Source organism: Carcharhinus amblyrhynchos, chromosome 28 (genome assembly GCF_965287045.1).
Source record: "Carcharhinus amblyrhynchos chromosome 28, sCarAmb.v2.hapA, whole genome shotgun sequence".
In the NCBI taxonomy this organism is placed as follows: Eukaryota; Metazoa; Chordata; class Chondrichthyes; order Carcharhiniformes; family Carcharhinidae; genus Carcharhinus; species Carcharhinus amblyrhynchos.
The window spans coordinates 6,450,320-6,470,573 of record NC_137351.1 but is presented as its reverse complement, the minus strand read 5'-3'; the positions used below and the strand labels follow the sequence as shown (position 1 = coordinate 6,470,573).

General features: G+C 41.2%; 1 protein-coding gene across 1 annotated transcript in view; it reads left to right on the top strand.

The window, feature by feature from the left end:
• LOC145359701 (monoacylglycerol lipase ABHD2-like) overlaps positions 1-20,254 on the top strand; it is a 74,335-nt gene that overhangs the window by 32,377 nt on the left and 21,704 nt on the right. The window contains exons 6-8 of the mRNA XM_080214463.1: positions 8,494-8,677; positions 16,674-16,766; positions 18,736-18,849. Coding sequence (XP_080070589.1) covers positions 8,494-8,677; positions 16,674-16,766; positions 18,736-18,849 — 391 coding nt within the window. The remainder of the gene's footprint in view (positions 1-8,493; positions 8,678-16,673; positions 16,767-18,735; positions 18,850-20,254) is intronic.

Genomic DNA, 20,254 nt, shown 5'->3' with positions numbered 1-20,254 from the left:
CAATTCTCAACCTGTAAGGCAGGATGTCCCTCAAGGTAGTGGAATCCAATATGCATGATTTGCTTCCTTTTCTTTCCTTCTCTACTGCTGCCCTGCCTGATCATTAGGGCTTTGAGACTTAAAGGCATAATACAAATGGTAGTAAACTCGTCCCAATTGTTTAAGTTCAATGTGACCACATGTTAAGAAGAGCTTCATGGTGAATTTTGAAGTATTTTCTTTGTATTCCTCTGGAACACTTGCCACTTGAAAAAGAACTGGCAGAAGAGACAGTTTGCAGCCATCCAGACAAGTGTCCAGTCTATTGAAGTTAGTTTCTCAGGAGTTTGTGGGCTGGGTTGCAAGAACGTTGTGCGATGGTCCTCTCTTTGGATGTGGAGAATATGGCAGAGGCAGTGCCAATGGAATTTCTGTACCCTACACCACAGTTAAGAAGGTGGCTCACCACTGCCTTCTCCAGAACAAATAAGGATGGACAATAGATGCTGCCCTTACCAGTGAAAAGGAAAAACCCTGTTTTGTAAGCCTTTAACAGCTGTGGGAATCCAAAATCAGTTGAATCCTCAGTGCCACTGGAGGTGTATTTTGTTGTCTGCCGCTATCTGATTACAGTGCCAGCACTGTTGGCAACACTTCATCAGTTGAAAAGCCCTTTTGGTTTCACATCTGTTTGAACTTTGTTTGATGCTGAGTTTAATTATATAAAGGTTTAACATTCATCAGCTGATTTGTTGGTTTTCTTGTACATTTTTAATACTACTGCCAGGGCCAACTTAATGTCTGAATTATAGTACTAAGATAAATATGGAGCTCTATTATTCTTTAATCAAATTGATAACAATTGTTTACAATGAACTGGCTTAAAAATTAACATGTATGTAGAGCATATTGTTGAATGGAAGAGAAATGCTCGATCTCATGTCTGAGGCATATTTAATTGTTAATTTTGTTTGCTGCAGATATTTCTGCATTTCAAAGTCCTGTCAGCTTCTCTTGTTTCTTGGAAGTGATTTATACCTTTTTTCCTGCTTTTTAAAAATTAAAATTAACATTTCAATAGCCTGCTCGTGCATTGTCTAGATTCATTTAGCCAAATGCTAATCAAACATCTCTTAACATGTGAATAATTAAATTGACGTAGTTCTATTGTGATTAGAGTTGGGCAAGAAAACTCCTGTTTTTGACGTTGCAGTGCAGCCCCAATTTGGGTCTTCTGCCTGCTCTCCCACAAAAATTGATTTATTTTCAGAAATTTTAGCTCTCTATGCGTGCGATCCTCCCACCCCCACCCCCTTCACTCCCATTCTGAAAAAATACACTGATTTCTATTACAGATGTCAACAGAACAATTATTTGTAAACATACAGCAGTCTAACACAATGCTGATGGATGGGCATGAGATCAAATAACTTTGATTTAAGTACGATAATTTTATCAGTTATGAACACATTGCACTTTAATTCAGTTACAAAGCTTCTAGATGATTTTAAGACTCTGATATAAACTACAAAGCCTTGAATAGTTTGTCATCCGAACCCTTTGATTTTTTTTTTACAAATTTAAAACACATGCGCGTCTTATGCAGTAAGTTATATTTTGTATAGCTCTTCGGTCACAGTGACAGTCAACTACACTCCTTTCAAAAATAGATCCTTTGACAAGAACTGGCCACTTCTGAAATTGTGCTACATCATAGGTAGACTTGGAAGAGATGGAAAGAAATAGGCCACAAAAGTACATGAATCTGTTCTGAATCCACCAGTGTTTGGTGAATCCCATCCCTACAGGCCTGATGCACCCAAATATTTCTATTTCCAATATGTAGGTAAGGGCAGAACAGCCTTGATTCTCCTGCTGTAGTTCAGAATTGCCTGTAATTGATGTGGGGGGTGGGAGTAAAACTGTGTAAGCATGTAAGTTCTTAGTAATTTCTTCTCTCAACAACAGCTGAACGCTTTGGTAATAGATCATTTGCTAAAGAAATGGCACTGAACGTGTCATGTGTTTGCTTCTCCCTCCACCCCTCTGACCTCAAAAAAAAAAGTAAATCTCATGTTTCACCATATGGTTTCTGCTCTTTACTAGAACTCAAATTAGGAAGTCTACTTTATTCATTCTTCCCTTCCTCTAATTATCTGGTTTTCAAATCTCAACAACTGATATTGGCATTTGATTTCCCCTGTTATCTGAAGGTGTCCCTATCCAAGTGCCACGGCTGGGTTCTAAATCCTTTTTTAAATGACCAGATTAACTAGATGAGAAGAGTTCATGACTTGAGGAAAATGTTTTTGAATCTCAACAAGACAAGTTGTCCTTAATCAAATTATTCCTTTCATGTATGCAATAATTGTCTTAATTGGCTGTACTGTCACCTCTGGATCATGGTTGTAATCCATTCTTTGAATACAATACTTTGATGTTCCGTCTTCCTGTTTGGATGGAGGATAAAGATGTACATGGAGAAAAGAACACCGAGTCCTTCTGCATGGGTGAACCAAAACAAATTAAATAGCCTTCTCCATCTAAAATTATTTTGGGTTGCTTGATAGTATTTGAGGGAGAACAGAGATTTTCCAGTACCCCTCTGCAGACCATGAGATAGGAATAGAAGTTGGCCTTTTGAGTCTACTCTGCTATTGTGAGATCATGACTGATGTAAAATGATGATCCTTAACTCCACTTTCCTGCCTTATTCCCATAACTCTTGATTAAAAATATTACTGATTTAAAAATATGTCTCTCAACTTGAAGGTACCTAAAGACCCAACCCCCACAGCCCTCTGGTTTAAAAAAATTCCAGATTCGCTACCCTCAGAAGAAATTCCTCCTCATCTCTGTTGTTAAGGTGCCAGCTCAGAAACCCCAAGATATATTTTGAAGCCAGACTAGACCCCAACAATTTTTCTATTTTGGCATAAATGTGAAGAAAGGGTGCTTTACTCCAGGAGTAACTCCACTGACAAATTAGAGATTTTTTGTAACGAAACAAACTTTATTCATAACACACTTTATGGGCGGCACGGTAGCATAGTGGTTAGCACTGCTGTTTCACAGCCCCAGGGACCTGGGTTCGATTCCCAGCTTGGATCACTGTCTGTGTGGAGTTTGCACGTTCCCCTCATGTCTGTGTGGGTTTCCTCTGGGTGCTCCAGTTTCCTCCCACAGCGCAAAGATGTGCGGGTTAGGTTGATTGGCCATGCTTAAAAATTGCCCCTTTAGTGTCCTGAGATGTGTAGATTAGAGGGATTAGTGGGTAAATATGTAGAGATATGGGGTAGGGCCTGGGTGGAATTGTGGCTGGTGCAGACTCGATGGGCCAAGTGATCTCTCTCTCTCCACTGTAGGGTTTCTATAATTCTATGAAATGTAACTCTAACAAAATGAAACAGTTTAACTCTTGAACAATCTTTAGAAGTTAAGAGTTGTTTCTTTTCACGTTTAGTTTATTACTATTCAGTTCAAATTAAGCAATACTTCTCTTATAGACTTAAAGCCTACTTTAGAAATAGTTAGCAAATCCAGGCACACTTGCTTTAACCTGTAACAGCTTTGGAACTTCCAGAGAAAGTTAGTAGAGAGAGCTGTTTATAGGTTGCTATCTTTAAGCAGCCTGCTCAGCTGTTTTTCTTTGTTACAAACCTAGCTCTTCCCATTTCTAATATCACAGGACAATATGATCCTGTATACCTAACTCATCTTTCCACTAATTTAATCAAGAAAACACCCCAAGGGTCGTCCTCTTTGGTAAGCCAAAGCTCATTAAGCCCTCCACTAAATAAATACGTACGTGACTGAAATGAGTAGTTAGCTATCAGTTCCAAGTGCACTAGCACAAGCCTGACAGTATTGTGATGTAGGCATGTTGGTCATGACTGGAAGAAGGTATGAACAATTCTGCCTGCAGTAGGTTGTTAGAGTTGTTTTTGTTTTGCATTCACATTTTAACAACTGCATGTGTCAGTGTCAGTATCAGTTGACCAGATGGGCAGAATGGTGCAGAATTGTGCCACTGGTGTTGGTTCAAACCTTGTACTTGTCGTATTTCAATGAGGCTTGCCTCCCATGCTTGATATGGAGTGGTGCCTCTCAGCTTAATCATTTATCATTCTGACAGAGAGGAGTGCCTGTTGGTGGACTATGGTTAATTATTATGTGTTATCAGTTAATTTCTGTAGAATCCGCCCTTGTCTAAACTACCCCTTCTTGATAGCACGGCCTTCAACCTGGAATTGGAAATCTTTGACCTATTACTGATGAGAAAAGTATTTGCTCAGTGTTAATGTGGGTATGATCTGTTGTGCAAAACTAGGGCATGCTGTGTGCAGCTTCCAATTTTAATACAACACTGGGAGATTGGACATAAGCTATTGCTGGTGTGTTTTTGTAAAGTCACCTTAAGAACATAAGAAATAGGAGCAGGAGTAGGCCATCCAGCCCTTCGAGCCTGCCCCGCCATTCAATAAGATCATGGCTGATCTGTCGCTGCTCAGTTCCACTTTCCTGCTTTCTCCCCATAACCCTTAATCCCCTCTCTTATCAAAAACCCATCAGCCCGCGTCTTAAAAATATTTAGCGAGGCAGCATCCACCACTTCAACGGGCAGAGAATTCCAGAGATTCACCACCCTTTGAGTGAAGAAGTTCCTCCTCAACTCTGTTCTAAACCGCCCCCCTTTTATCTTGAGGCTGTGCCCCCTAGTCCTACTGTCTTTTTTGAGCGGGAAGAGTCTCTCCACCTCTATCCTATCCATCCCATTCATCATCTTATATGTCTCAATGAGATCTCCCCTCATTCTTCTAAACTCTAACGAGTACAAGCCCAGTTTATTCAGCCTCTCCTCATAGCTCAACCCCCTCGACTCCGGTATCAGCCTAGTAAACCTCCTCTGCACTCCCTCCAAGGCCAAAATATCTTTGCGCAGGTGCGGTGCCCAAAACTGCACACAGTACTCCAGCTGCGGCCTCACCAATGCCCTATACAGCCGCAGCAAGACCTCCCTACTTTTATATTCAATCCCCCTCGCTATGAAGGCCAGCATCCCATTCGCCTTCCTGACCACCTGCTGCACCTGCAAGCTGGGTTTTTGCGACTCATGCACAAGGACCCCGAGGTCACCGTCGCCTGCTGCAGTTTTTCACCCCGTAAGTAATAGTCCTTCCTACCATTCTTCCTACCAAAGTGGACCACCTCACACTTGCCAACATTTAAATTCCATTTGCCATTTCCTGGCTCATTCGCCCAGCCTATCTAGATCCTTCTGCAGACTCTCCACACCCTCCGCACAATTTGCCGTTCCCCCTATCTTGGTGTCATCAGCAAATTTCGACACCCTACACTCGGTTCCCCCCCTCCAGATCATCTATATAAATGGTAAAAAGCTGAGGCCCCAGCACCGACCCCTGGGGCACTCCACTAGTCACCATCCGCCAATCCGAATAGCACCTGTTGACCCCCACTCTCTGCCTCCTATTTGACAACCAATCCTCTATCCACACTAACACCCTACTCCCAACTCCATGTCCCTCGACCTTCTGCAATAACCTCTTGTGAGGTACTTTGTCAAACGCCTTCTGAAAATCTAGAAAGACCACATCCACCGGCTCTCCTCTATCCACCGCCCTAGACACATCCTCATAGAACTCCAGTAAATTTGTCAGACACGACTTCCCTTTAATGAAACCGTGCTGTGTCTGCTCTATCAAGCAATTCCCTTCAAGATGCCTCGCAATTTCCTCCTTAATGACGGATTCTAACATTTTACCCACCACAGACGTTAAACTAACCGGCCTATAATTCCCCGCCTTTTGCCTGGCACCCTTCTTAAACAACGGCGTACCATTAGCCGTTTTCCAATCATCCGGCACTTCCCCGGAATCCAGCGATGTCTGGAAAATAACCACCAAGGCATCCACTATCACCTCTGTCATTTCTTTCAGAACCCTCGGATGCATTCCATCCGGTCCTGGGGACTTGTCCACAATCAGCCCCTCCAGTCTGTCGAGCACCGCCTCTCTAGTAACAGTAATGTCATTAAGACCCTCCAGTCCTACCACCTTTCCATCGCTAACACCCGGCAAATTATTCACGTCCTCCTCCGTGAAGACAGAAACAAAAAAGTTATTCAATACCTTAGCCATATCCTCATCCCCTACCACTAGGTCCCCTTTCTCATCCTCTAAAGGACCAACATTCATCCTAGCCAGCCTCTTCCTTTTTATATATTTATAAAAACTCTTGCTATCCTTTTTTATATTAAGCGCTAGCCCAGCTTCATAGTTTCTCCTACCCTTCTTTATCAACTTCTTTGTCAATCTTTGTTGACATTTAAACCTCTCCCAATCCTCATCTCGCCCACTACTCTTAGCTACTCTAAATTCCTCTGCTTTTAATTTAACACTTTCCTTCACCTCCTTCGTTATCCACGGCTTATTACCTCTCTTCCTACTATCCTTTTTGACCATCGGAATAAACTTCTGCTGAGCACCAAGAAAGATCTCCTTAAAGATCCTCCACTGCTCCTCAGCAGACCCTCCCTCCAACGCGCTCCCCCAGTCCACATTCGCCAATTCTTCTCTCATCCTACCGTACTCCCCTCTATTCAAACAGAGGACGCGTGTCCGGGAACCCACTTTCTCCTCCTCCTCCATCAGCACCAGAAACTCCACCATACAATGATCACTCTCCCCAAGAGGATCCTTCACCACAAGGTCCCTAATTCTACCCGCCTCATTACATAGCACCAGATCCAAGGTAGCTCGCTCCCTCGTCGGCTCCAACACACACTGTTCGAGGAAACTATCCCGGCAGCATTCCAAGAACTCTTCCTCGAGCCCCCCGCGTCCAACATGGGTCGACCAATCAATATGCAGATTGAAATCCCCCATAACTACGGCCGTCCCATTCCTGCACGCCACACTTATTTGCGCGTTAACAGCCCGCCCCACCTCCAGATCATTATTCGGGGGCCTATAGACGACACCCACCAGCGTCTTCCTCCCTTTGCTGTTCCTAATCTCCACCCACAACGATTCCACCCTCTGCTCCTCGGCTCCAATATCATCCCTTGCTACCACCGTGATGCTATCCTTAATCAGCAGAGCTACGCCCCCCCCCCCCCCCCCCCCCCAACTTTTCCCTCCTGCCTATCCTTCCTAAACACTTGATAGCCCTGTACATTCAGCTCCCAGTCCCTGTCACCCTGCAGCCACGTCTCTGTAATGGCCACCAGATCGTATCCATTTGTGTTGATCTGCGCCACCAGCTCATCCACTTTATTCCGAATGCTTCGTGCATTCAGATAAAGAGCTTTCATCCCAGCCTTCACCTGGACCCTATTTGCCGTAACGCCACCAACCATACTCACGCCCCCTACTCCCTCTATTATTGGGACATCCTCGGCCTCTTCCCTTACCTGTACCCTCTCCTTAACTTTAGACCTCGTAACATCACCTACCCCCCCCCCCCCCCACCCCCATTAGTTTAAAGCCCTGTCTACAGTCCTCTTTACTCGATTCGCCAGCACTCTGGTCCCAGCACGGTTCAGACCAACCCCATCCCGCCCAAACAGGTCCCACCTACCCCAATACTGGTGCCAATGCCCCATAAATTCAAACCCTTTCCTCCCACACCAATCCCTGAGCCACCCATTGACTTCCTTAATCCTGTCAACCCTACACCCGTCTGCACTCGGTTCAGGTAGTAGCCCAGAGATGACCACCTTGTCGGTTCTACTTTTTAATTCCATTCCCAGCTTTTCATACTCCCTCCCCAGATCCTCAGTCTGCATTTTGCTTACGTCGCCGGCACCCACATGTACCACAACGACCAGATTCTCACCCTCCCACTCCAGGTTCCTCTGCAGCCCAGCTGCGACATCCCGTACCCGAGCACCAGGCAGACAACACACCCTTCTGTGCACTTTGTCATTGTGACAAAGGACAGTGTCAATACCCTTCACCCCACTATCCCCAATCACTACTACGTTCCTTTTCCCCCTCTCTTTGCCTATGTCCTGCTGCATCACTGTACCGTGTGCAGTTTGCTCACCAACCTCACCTGCCTCGTTCTCGTCCAGCCTGGAAGCAAGAACCTCAAACCTGTTATGCAGATTAAGAGGCTGAGGCCTCCGCTCCTCACCCCCCTTCCTCCTCCCAGCAGCCCCCTCTTGTCCCTGACCCTTAGAGTTAGCCAGTCTAGGGGGGGTGGATGTCACTTGCACCCCATTGACAAAGTGATTCCCAACTCGAGCAATGTTATATTTCTGACAATTAATTTGTTCCCTTCAATATGTTTCTAACCTGTTTCAGAGTACTACTTGCGCCTCTCAACTGGTCAGATTGCCAGAGTGCAGGTAGTAGAATCTGTAGAAGAAATTGGATGGAATGGAATTAATGTGGATTTAAGTGTTAGAACAAATTGTTGCAAAATCTGTTTTTTGGTTATTTTGGCACTTCATTCTGGTACTTTGAAAGTTAACTGGTATTTTCTTTATAGGTTGTACGTGGGAGTTTGGTGCCATGGTAAATTACATAAAGAAAACCTTCCCTCAGACACAGCTGGTCGTTGTGGGTTTCAGTCTGGGTGGAAACATTGTTTGCAAATACCTTGGAGAGAATCGAGCAAATCAGGAGAAGGTGCTTTGTTGCATCAGTGTTTGTCAAGGCTACAGTGCATTGCGGTGAGTTGGTTCAACGTGTAATACGTACACATATTCGTTCCAGTGCGCAACAAAATAAGCTTGAAATGCTAAATTGATTCAGCAAGGCTAAATGAACCATGTAGTGTGATACTGAGCCAAACAGACCAGATGTCTTCTGGTACAATGCCCAATTGTTCAACTAAGACAGTTGACTTCAGTAGTCTATAACTAGAGAACAGCAAAAACATGTACATAAGACCTTTAACATAATAAAACATGTCTATAATTTACGAGTTCCCCAGCATTAGATTTTGGGGAATACCTCAAAGATATGTTGAGGAATCTATTAAGAACTTTATAGCTAAGGGTTTGCACAGCATTTGCCCACAAGTGCTAACTACTTCTGGAAACCATCAGAAAATGCAATTTAACTTGCTAACTTTGGCTAGTTCTGCCAGGATTACACCAATAGTTATCCCAAAAACGTTAGAAAAATTAAACTTCTAATTTCTGGGTACATGCTGTAAACACTGAGGCCAATTTCCCTCACCCACATCCCCAACCCATCCATTTGCCTTAGGAACTTAGCTTCTCATCTTTCAATGCAAGCCTCGAGCAGCTCCAGCGATCAGAAGTTTCAGTGCAGTTTTCAAGAGCAGATAGCAATGCATTAAATTTTTAAAATTCCTATGGACCATCTCTTTTCGATGCTAATCGTAAATTATTATACAAAACAGGAGAGTTACCAATCAAAATTTAGTATGTTGGCACATTGAGGCAAATGGCCAAAAGCTCATCAAAGAGGTAGGTTTAAAAGAGTGTTGTAAAGGAGGCACGAGAGGTAGTGAGGGAACTCGAGTTCTGGAGCTTGGAGGCTGAAGACACAGCCATCAATGTTGGAGTGATTTAAAATTGGGGGTATGCATGAAGCTGAAACTGAAGATGGGCAGGTATCTTGAGTTGTAAAGCTGGAGGAAATTTTCTATGACCCCAAGTTTATAGAGTGTGGTCAGGAGTGCATGAGAGAAGTTGAGACTAAAGGACTAATAAAGATATAATTTAGGGTCTCAGCAGCAGATGACTTGAGGTGGATGGTGGGTGTTAGTTGGCAATGTTAGAAGTAGAAATAGATGGTTCTAGTGTGTATCCAGAAACTGTTTTGGGGGTCAAATATAAGACCAAGATTGTAAACAGTGGTTCAGCCACACACAATTGCCATGGAGAGGGATGGAATCAGTGGCTAAGTAACAGATGATGCTAAGGAACAGAAATTGTAGCAGTTACTGAAGGCAAAATCCAGAATTCTCCAGCCATGCGTGCCCTGTCGCCACTGCCAGCGCGGATGGAGATTTTGGCGCTCAGCCAAATCTCTGTTCATTGCAGCAGGATGGGAGAATCCTGGCTGCGAGCGAGGGTCAGAGAATCCAACCCAATGGCTTTGCTTTTCTTAATCGTTTAAGGAAACGTCTATTGCCTTGTGATGGATGTCGGACAAATGGTTTTGACAATTAGTGGAAGGTTGAGGTAAAGTAGAAGTGGGTGTCATCGGTGCGTGCAAATTAACATTTTGGACGATGTTGCTGGATGATGGCATGTATTTGCAAAACAAGAAGGAGCCACAGATCCTTGGGGACACTAAGGCAAACATCTAGTGAGAAAATAGTTTTTGAAGGCGTCTCTCTGGCTATGACTGAAAGATAGGAATGAAAGAAAACAAAACATACTCCTTTTCTGTGACATAATTCAACAAACACTGGCCAAGTGTATCAGGTAAGGAAAAGGTCAGGGCTTTAATAGCAAACTTGACATTTGTGTTTAAGGACATTTGTGCTTTGTACAAGGAACCATATGGCTTCCAGAAACCTTTTGTTTCTTCAGGAGAAGAGGGGGAAAAAAAACCTGAAATTGTTTAATGATGCATGCGTTTCTCGTAGGAATCTGAATTTTATAGTGAATAATTGCTGGCTTAAAGTTGTAATTATTCTTTCAAGGGATGTAGGTCTTGCTGGTTAGGCCAACATTTGTTGCCCATCCCTAATTTGCCCTTGAGAAGTGATGTTGAGCCATCATCTTGCTGCAGTCTGTGTGGTATCAACACACTGTGGTACTAGGGAGTGAGTTCAGCATTTTCACTGAGCGACAGTGAAAGAATGGTGATATTGTTCCAAGTCAGAATGGTGTGTGGTTTGGAGGAGAACTTGCAGCTGATGGTGTTCCCTTGGTGTTACCGTTGTCCTGCTAAGTATTAAGAGATCACAGCTTTGGAAAATGCTGCTGAAGGAGGCTTGGTGAGGTGCTGCAGTGCATCTTCTGATGGTACACACTGTTGCCATTGTCTGGTGGTAAATAGAGTGAATGTTGGAGGTGGTAAGTGGCATGCCAGTCAAGCAGGCTTCTTTGTCCTGGATGGTGTCATGTTTCTTAAGTGTTGTTGGAGCTTCACTCACCAAGGCAAGTGGAAAGTTAATCATCACACTTTACACATTGATTTGTTGATTTGTTATTGAGAGCAAGTTCTAAAAAAGCTTCAGACAGATTTTAAAATTCTAGTTAATTGCCCTTCTGTACCTGTGTTGGATCTATTTTTTTAACATAACATTTTGGCCTCTAAATCAAATCACAGTCTGTAATTGTGAGTAAGCAATGCATGCTGTATCAAAAGTTTGGGTAAATCAAAGAACTACAGTCAAATACAGTATATTTAGTGTGTCTTGTGCGGTTAAGGACTAAATTACAGACTTTAGTACAGATTAGATAATGTAGTGGAACCTCAAATAAAAATATAGAAGTTATGAATCAACTCATCAATCTTGGACAGAATTGGAACACATATATATGATTTCTAATTTGACTTTATATTTCAATACAAATACACCGCACTACACTTTTTAAAGACTTTTATAGAATACACTCAAGACTGAAGAGAATAGAGAAGATTGGGTGAGTCAAAGTAACCATGTGTTAGCAAGCTTAGGCTTTAAGTAAATTAAGAGGGAGCCTTGGGCAGCAAGGAGTTTTCCCGTTCAAAATTCCGGTGCGTAATACGTTGTGTAGGCAATGATGCAATAAATTTTAATGCAGCATTTTTCTCCAGTGATGGGTAACTTGTAAGAAAATGTACAAACTTCCAGTTATTAGATAAAAGAATGGCCTAACGAGCTTTCACATTTTAAACTTCTACTGTGGAAAATTACTTTTAAAAAACAGGAATAATATTTTGTAGGCAACTTTAATTATGAAAAGTAACATTCCCCTTGTATATTTACCATCCATTGCACTCTCCACAAAATTAGTATTTTGGCAAACAGTTATTCCCACTTTCAATGGGTTTCTATATCCCCAATTTGCTCAGTAGTAACTTAAGATGCCATCAGCACTTCCCTCAATTTTTTTCCTTAAATCTGCTACTGATAGCAAAGCCCATTCCAATAATTCTTCTTCCCTCTGGCCAGAACAAATTATAAGAAACCATAAAAGGCTGAATATGCATCTCTTTGACCAAAGACTGTCTCCCTTCTGTGTCATTGTATGTTAGCTTAAAAAGTCAAGTAGCCTTTTCTCTCTGCTGGCCACACAACCTTTGCTGTCTGCATATTCAGTGATTTATAGGGAAGTCTGTATTCTGATCTCAATGACTTCCTCTGCTCTCTTTTCCCATGGCAACATGGCATTCAGGTAAAACTGACCCCCCAACTTATTTTCTTGGAATTAAATGAATAATTTTCAGCACAGCTGTTTACAACCTGATGGCTATTTGCACCTTTCAGAGATTTTAAGAGACTCGGCTGTACTTGTGGTAAAGTCAGAGTGCAGCATTGTCTCCAAACCTAAATACCTTGGCCTCGTCAGCAATACAGACAACCTCCTTTTGATCTGTAACAATCAAAATCCCCAGGTTTGCCACTCAGACCTGAGGGTAGGTCACATGACTCCCTTCATTCACTCTAAATTTAAAGTTACATTTCCAAAATCTTCTAATGTTAAACCTCACTAATAATCTGGGAATGACAGTCCATTGGAATGTTGGGGTAAGGGTGTGTGGGAATGTTCTCAATTAACCTTTTCTAGTCGTTTAAAAATTGCAGCTTTAGAATCTGCTTACTTCAGAATAATGTTCTGCAGACTAGAGGGTATTTGCATTTTTTAAGGTTTGCAGTGTATTTCTGAAATTTGAAATTATTTTAAGCTGTAGTTGAAGATGAGCCTCTCCTTTTCTTTCTTGTGCATTTATGCTTCATTTTCTTTTTCAGTTAGATATCAAGTCTTTGCTTTATAATCCTTCAGAGAATTATTCAGCTGGAATAAGCCAATGATTAAAGGACAAATAACTCTATACCTGCATTGGCATTGGAGGTCAATTCCCATTATTTATTCAACACTGATGCTGCAAAATAGCAGTATTAATTTGTTACCCCAGATACTAGATCTAAATCGATAGAGGTCCTGTTTGTTGAACGGATAGATATCCCTGCCACGGCAGTGGACAATATATTATGGGATATTTTGAAACAATAGAACGTAAAGTTATCATTTGGCCCCATCCAACTATCTTGCAGCTAGGCGCCAAAGCTCCTTTGGATTCCAAATCCATGACCTCTACCACCTAGAAGGAGCAGATGGATGGGAATATCACCCCCTTCAAGCAATACACTATCCTGATTTAGAACTACTAATGCCATTTTTTCACTGCCAAAATTCTAGAACTCCCTTTCTAACAGCACAGGTGGATTTGCCTACACAATAGGAACTGCAGCATTTCAAGAAGGCAACTCACCACCACCTTTTTAAAAAGTTTATTTTAACGTTTAAAAATGTATTTATTAGTGTCACAAGTAAGGCTCACATTAACACTGCAATGAAGTTACTGCAAAATTCCCCTAGTCCCCTTACTCTAGCACCTATTCGGGTCAATGCACCTAACCAGCACATCTTTTAGAATGTGGGAGGAAACCCGCGCAGACATGGGGAGAAGGTGCAAACTCCACACAGACAGTGATCCAAGCCAGGAATCGAACCTGGCACTGGGAGGCAGCAGTGCTAACCACTGTGCCCCTAAAGGATGGGTGATAAATGCTATCATAGCCAACAATGCCCACATCCCATGAAGGAATTCATAAAAACTGGGGTTATGATCCACCACTTTTCACTGAGGCAAGTGCCATTAAGCTGACACTACTTCAGTGTTTAGCTAGTGCCAGTCATGTCTTAAACAGTTACAGTGCAAAAGGGGATGGGGAATACAAATTAATTAAACTGAGTTTATTTCACTCAAAGTGGGGCACTAAATGAAAGCATGTTAATTTTAGTAGTTACAATTATGCTTCAGTGCTAACCTTTAATCCCTGCTGAGGTGGCATTTAATTTAAGTTACATCCCAGCTATTCCTTGGAGTGTTGTGGATTGTTATATTTAAGATTATTTGACTCATCAGAAGCTTAATTGAATTTGGTTGAGGTAATGTTTTTCACAGCAGCTTTTAGCTGTTTATCCTAAAACAAAGTGTGACAAAGATATTGACTTCATGATCACATCCAAATTAAAACAGTAAATTAGGTGACTTAAAATGTTACCCTTTTTGAAATTTAGGTTCAGCAAGGAATCATGACGGTGCTCTAAATCATTGCGCCACAAAATCATAGACTATATGATTTAACCCCTGAGATTTCCTGCATGGATTCTGATCTTTGAGGGAAACTGTTTCCCTTGTGCTTAGCAGTTTCCCACAAGACAGGAAAAGAAAGTTTGTAAAGTCTCCAACACATTAATTAAGAACCTTGTTACAGAGCGGCCATTAGCAGCGAATGTACATGATCCTGAAGAAACAACAAATTACAAAATAAGAGGTTACAACTTTAGCAAATGCTCCCTGTTAGCCTGTTGCTTCACCTAACCCTTCAGTTCACAGAATTCTTCACTTGGGATTACCTGTCTTAACCCTCTGCTCCTTAAAGTGCTCATTCTTATTTTGCTGAATTTATCAGTCTGACAACTTGGTATCAACTGTTCGAAAACCAGAGGTAGCTTTATTAATCGAGGTTTATGCTGAGGATTTTAAGGTTGTGCTACTTCTCAATTTTTACCTCTATTGCACAGTTTCCTTATGAGATTTTTGCTTAACAATCCCAAAAGATTCTTTTTGCAGTTCAACTGTCATCGTCCACCGTTAGTACAAGCATGATAAGACCTCTAGTGATTAAATGAGTGTACTACATCCTTTTTTAACCAATTACACCTACAATTTGATTACTAATGTCAGTTTTTTTCCTTTCATTATACAAGCTAAATGGATTTCCGTTTTCCTGAGAGTCTACCCTTGTTTCATATGAGCAAAGCTTGGGGATTACAAAGGAACTGTTTGTCCCTCTAATTTGTAACAATTGACCTTAAACTTTATGAACTCCCAGGGAAAAGTTCCTGCTTACAGCTCTTGCGTAATTAAATATGAAAACCATGCATTGGAATGTAGGCTTACTGGCCAGTACTTTTTAATGAACAGTTGATCTATAGCACTTGGCCTTAATTGCATTTTAGCTTAACTCATTGCACTGGATAAGCAGGTAATAAAACCCACCCCCGGGTGTTTGTTTGGCCTTTAACAGCTGAAATGTTTGCACTAAGTGAGCTTTTCTCAGAATTGACATTTTGAGGTATTAGTTTCTATTTTGCTATCTATATTGGCAAATGGCACACTTCATTCTTTACACCCAATATTCTCAAAGTGTAATTAGATATATATTCAAGATAAAGCTCTGCGATATGAGAAAACCTATCATGTTAAATCCTTGTTTTTTTTTATGTTGGTCATCTCCAATTACTGCTAATGTCCGTGCCAAATTATAGGTAGTTACTCTATACGTATGGCTGAGGTGGTGGTATTCTCACCCCAATCTTTGGGTTCCAGTCGTCTTCGAGTTCTGAACACATCTGTCTGAAGCTCCAGCACTATTGAGGTTCCAATCTGCTCTGTTAGCTGAATGCAAGAACCCCATAGCACTTACGAAAATGAACAGGGGTGTTCCTCTCTTCCCTGTCTCCTCCTCTCTTTCCCCCCCCGCCCACCAGCCCACCTCTCCTGACCGTTTGTTGAAATAACTTTGTTGAATGTAATAAAATAAGACCTTCAGAATTACAACCATTGTTAGATTTGAGGTGCAACTTGACAACAAGTCTGCTGCATCATGTTGGATGGCTTCTCTTGCGACAGACTGCAGTTCTCTTGTATTTACAGAATTATGATGTCAAAACGTTATTCTGAAAGTAGCATTTACTCCCCTTTGACTCAACAAAACTGGGAGATTAAAGTAGCTGCTGTGCTTGATGTATCTCCAAACTATCTAGAATTGTATAAATCTCTGGCTTGACTCCTATAATTAACATAGTGCAGATGTTGTTGCAAGGCATTTATTAAGGGTATCTACTGAACTTAATAGAGTGAGTTTTGTTAAGCCCATTTTGTGGACTCAGTGCGGTGTTAGTTGGATTGAGGGCCAATCACCTTTCGTGCAAAACGCCATCAGAGGTGAAAATAGATGAAGTGAATGACAGTTCAGCGACTAAATGATACGAGAACTTGACACCTGTATACTGAATGGGACGTGACGTGGGATGGATGAGAAGAGTTCCGTAGCTTTTAGCTTCCAGAAGGAATGAGTTTTTAAACAAGATTCTGCAATGACTTAGTTTTACTATAATCAAGTTGAAAAAAGTAGCACTCACTGTTCAATATATTTGGACCAATAATGATTATAGTAGGAGTAGTAGATTAGATACAGCATAGAGAACCTCGAGGGAGAGAAGTTGAAGGATTGCCTACTGGACAGGAAGCTACATGTTGTCTCTTGGTTAAGAATATCAAAATGGTATTGCAAGAGCTTCCTAAGAGGTAAGATCTTTAGCAAACTATTTCAATGGATCACTGTTTTATTTTACATTTGCAACATTGACTTCTTACTCCCTGGAGAAATCAATTTGCAAAGTTCTTGACAAATTGTGCTTTGTTTTGATATTTAAGGTATTTTCTTTTGTCTTTGCTTAGGGCACAAGAAACATTCCTCCGATGGGACCAATGTCGGAGGTTTTATAACTTTCTAATGGCAGACAACATGAAAAAGATTATTTTGTTTCACAGGTGACTTTTATTTCTGACTATCCATATGCTTACTGTGATTGTAGAATATATTCTGTAAAATAAGCTGCAGTGGATTCAAACTTCTTTTCAAGAGCAAGATTGGCCAAATAAACCACTACATAATAATAATGATCAATGTTTAACCTTTCATTTGGTATAACTGTGTGCTGGATGAAGCAGTTTACATGAATTATTTTCATCCTTGCCCTCTGTTGTGCACCAATTTATGCTGTCTTAAGCAAAGTTCATGTGCACCCTCATATGCAAGCGCACACACAAATATATGTTGGCTAATATCATGTTTGCTACCATTGTGGTGCCCCTAGCCCTTGATGTATAGATCTCGCACAATAAATGACAATGCCAAAATAAACGTGTTGGCTTTGTTAAGACCAATGTTTTTGTATTCTTAAGTCACTGGCCCAGGAAAGTTTACTTTGGTGCTGCCATGCTAATTATATTTGAGTTTCTAGAACTCATTGCCACATCAAAGCTCTTGCCGGTTGGTCAGTGCAAGATTTTGATATTACTTGAAGACAGATTGTTTCTCCAGTTTATTGTTAGCTGCAGGTAGAAAATAATCTTGCTGCCAGAATCCAGTACTATAAATAAAAATAAATCGCTTAACCAAGCACTTCGAAGAGTTTGAAAATATGGGCCTCCTTCCTGTTAACTCTCCAGTAGGCTCAATAGAACTGAAGCTGTGAAATCTCTGCACTCTTCCTCAGTATCCTAACTGTCATACAAATAGTCCATGTGGCAATTTACTTGGAATTTTGTTCTGCTAAATTCAGCAGAGTGAAGACTGGGGCAACAGAGATATTTTGTTTCACAGAATCTTAGTGTGGAAGGAGGCTATTCAGTCCATAGAGTCTGCACTGACCACAATCCCACCCGGCCCTATCCCCATAACCCCATGCATTTACCCAAGCTATTCCCTCTGAACTAAGGGGCAATTTACCATGACCAATCCATCTAACCCACACATCTTTGGACTATGGGAGGAACCCGGAGGAAACCCATGCAGACATGGGGAGAATGTGCAAACTCCACAGAGTGACCCAAGTCCTAGCGCTGTGAGACAGCAGTGCTAACCATTGCGCCACCACGCTGCTTCAGGTAGAAAATAATGTTGCTGCCAGAATCCTGTACTATAAGTAAACATTTATTGGCACATTTTTAATCTGCGATGCATTTTTGACTTATTACCACTTAACTATTGGGGCTAATGTTTACAGGGCAAGGTGTTCTATAATTTTAGTATAGATTGGTGATTAACGCTATTTATGCTCGTGGGGGCAGCACAGTGGTTAACACTGCTGCTTCACGGTGCCAGGGATCTGGGTTCAATTCCTGGCTTGGGTCACTGTGTGAAGTTTGCACATTCTCTCTGTCTGTGGGTTTCCTCTGGGTGCTCCAGTTTCCCCTCTTTTTGGACTAAAAGACATGCTGGTTAGATGCATTGGTCATGCTAAATTTTCTGTTTGCCTGAGTAGGCGCTGGAGTGTGACGACTAGGGGATTTTCACAGTGACTTCATTGCAGTGTTACTGTAAACCTATTTGTGACACAAATAAACAAACATAAAACTTTATATGAGCTGATGATTACAGGGAATGTTAATTCAATTTTAATACTTCTAAAAAATGACATTGTTGTTTAATTACTATTCATTCCATGTTTTATTGCTGCCTTTGCAGGAAAATTCTAATATAGTGTGCACATGTTAAAATAACTAGTAGACTAAGTTCCAAACAAAAGGGTGGGAAATAGTCTTCTCATGGTCATGTTGAAGTCTTGCTTTTCCAGGACAGAAGAGACAGTCAAGGTTGATGCAGTTGACATCAGCCAACATTATATGTGCTTGCCTGTGGTTACTTTTCATAATGGTAGATTCTCTGCCAATCGGCATGAGTTAATATTAGAAATAGGTAACATTTTGTTAATGTTGATAACATTTTGTGTTACAGAAAAATGCTATTTGGAGAAAATGAGTGCAAAACGCCAAATCCTCTGGCAGATGTAGACCTTAGCAAACTTTATACAGCGACATCCTTGATGCACATTGATGATAATATCATGAGGCAAGTGGCAGTATGCCATCTTAGTTTCTGCTCTAATATCGCTTCTTAGAAGTTGTGGCGTCCAGCTCCTTGCTAGGAGTTTAATCTCTTAATCTGAGTTTACACTACAGCAAAGAACCAAGAGTGCTGCATTGTTGGAGTTTCTGTTCTTTGCATGGTACCATTCCATGTACTTAATGAATAAATGTGGGCTTTCCTAGCATCTCAGCAATATTACTTTTTAAACTTTGACATGGCACTTAAACAGCCATGAGAAGCCAAATGGCTTTCTCTTTGTATTCCTTATGCCCTTGTGTTAAAACATAGATTAACTTGACAAATATTTCATCATGTGGATGTGCGGGGGTTGGGCACAGTAAGAAGCCTCACAGCACCATGTTAAAGTCCAACAGGTTTACTTGGAACCACGAGCTCTCAGAGTGCTGCTTCTTTATCAGGTGAGTGGGCCACTCACCTGATGGAGCGATGCTCCAAAAGCTTGTGATTCCAAGTAAACCTGTTGGACTTTAACCTGGCATTGCGAAATATTTCGTAGAAATCATATTTCATCTATCAATGCATAGATGTTTGGGAAGATGCATCTCTCAGACTTGCTTACTTGGCTGTTTTTATGATAAATCCTGTCTTCTGTTAATTCAGAATACTTCATTTTGGTGTGTTCATTTGAAAAAAAAGTATGTAATTTTTGCTGAGTGCTTCAGTTCATGAGAATCCAGACATGGATGCTTTAACAGTGTTATTTTTGCAGGTTTTCTTCTAAGATTGGAAATTAGAAATGTATATGACCAGAAGAGACCAGACTGACTGGTGCCAGATTTAAAACAAAAGATGCCATTTGTCTTTGTGTCTCATTCTTGATTACTGCTTCTGTCAAATATCTCTTCAGCTTTTGAACTTGCCAAAGTTGTCTGCCTTGCTAGGAAGTCTGGCATGTATTTCCCTTCTGTGTTAAATGGATCAATTCTGAATTGTCTGCTCACCTTTTTGTTTGTTTTTGCAGTTGGTTTACAGACTTGATTTTGTCAAAAATGTTAGGAATTGAAGTTGCTTTGTATTTTCTTTGCATCTTGTTAACTATGTTACGTTAGATGTTGAATCTGTTATTTTTCAATTAACCTTCAATACTTCTGCTACATTTGCTCATTTATCTGCTTGCCAAGATTTCTCTCTTTGTCTTCATGGTCTCCACCCAGAAGAATACAATGAAGAAATATGCAGCAACAACTTGCATCTAGAAACACGTTTAATGTAGAAAAATGCTCCGAAGCACATCAGAGGCGTAATGAAAATAAATGAGCACATGGACAAAGAGCTTTTCACAGGGGTGACCAAAAACTTACCAGATAATTGAGTTTTAAAGAAGGCCTTCAGGAAAAGGGAGAGAGTAAAATACATTTTGGGAAAT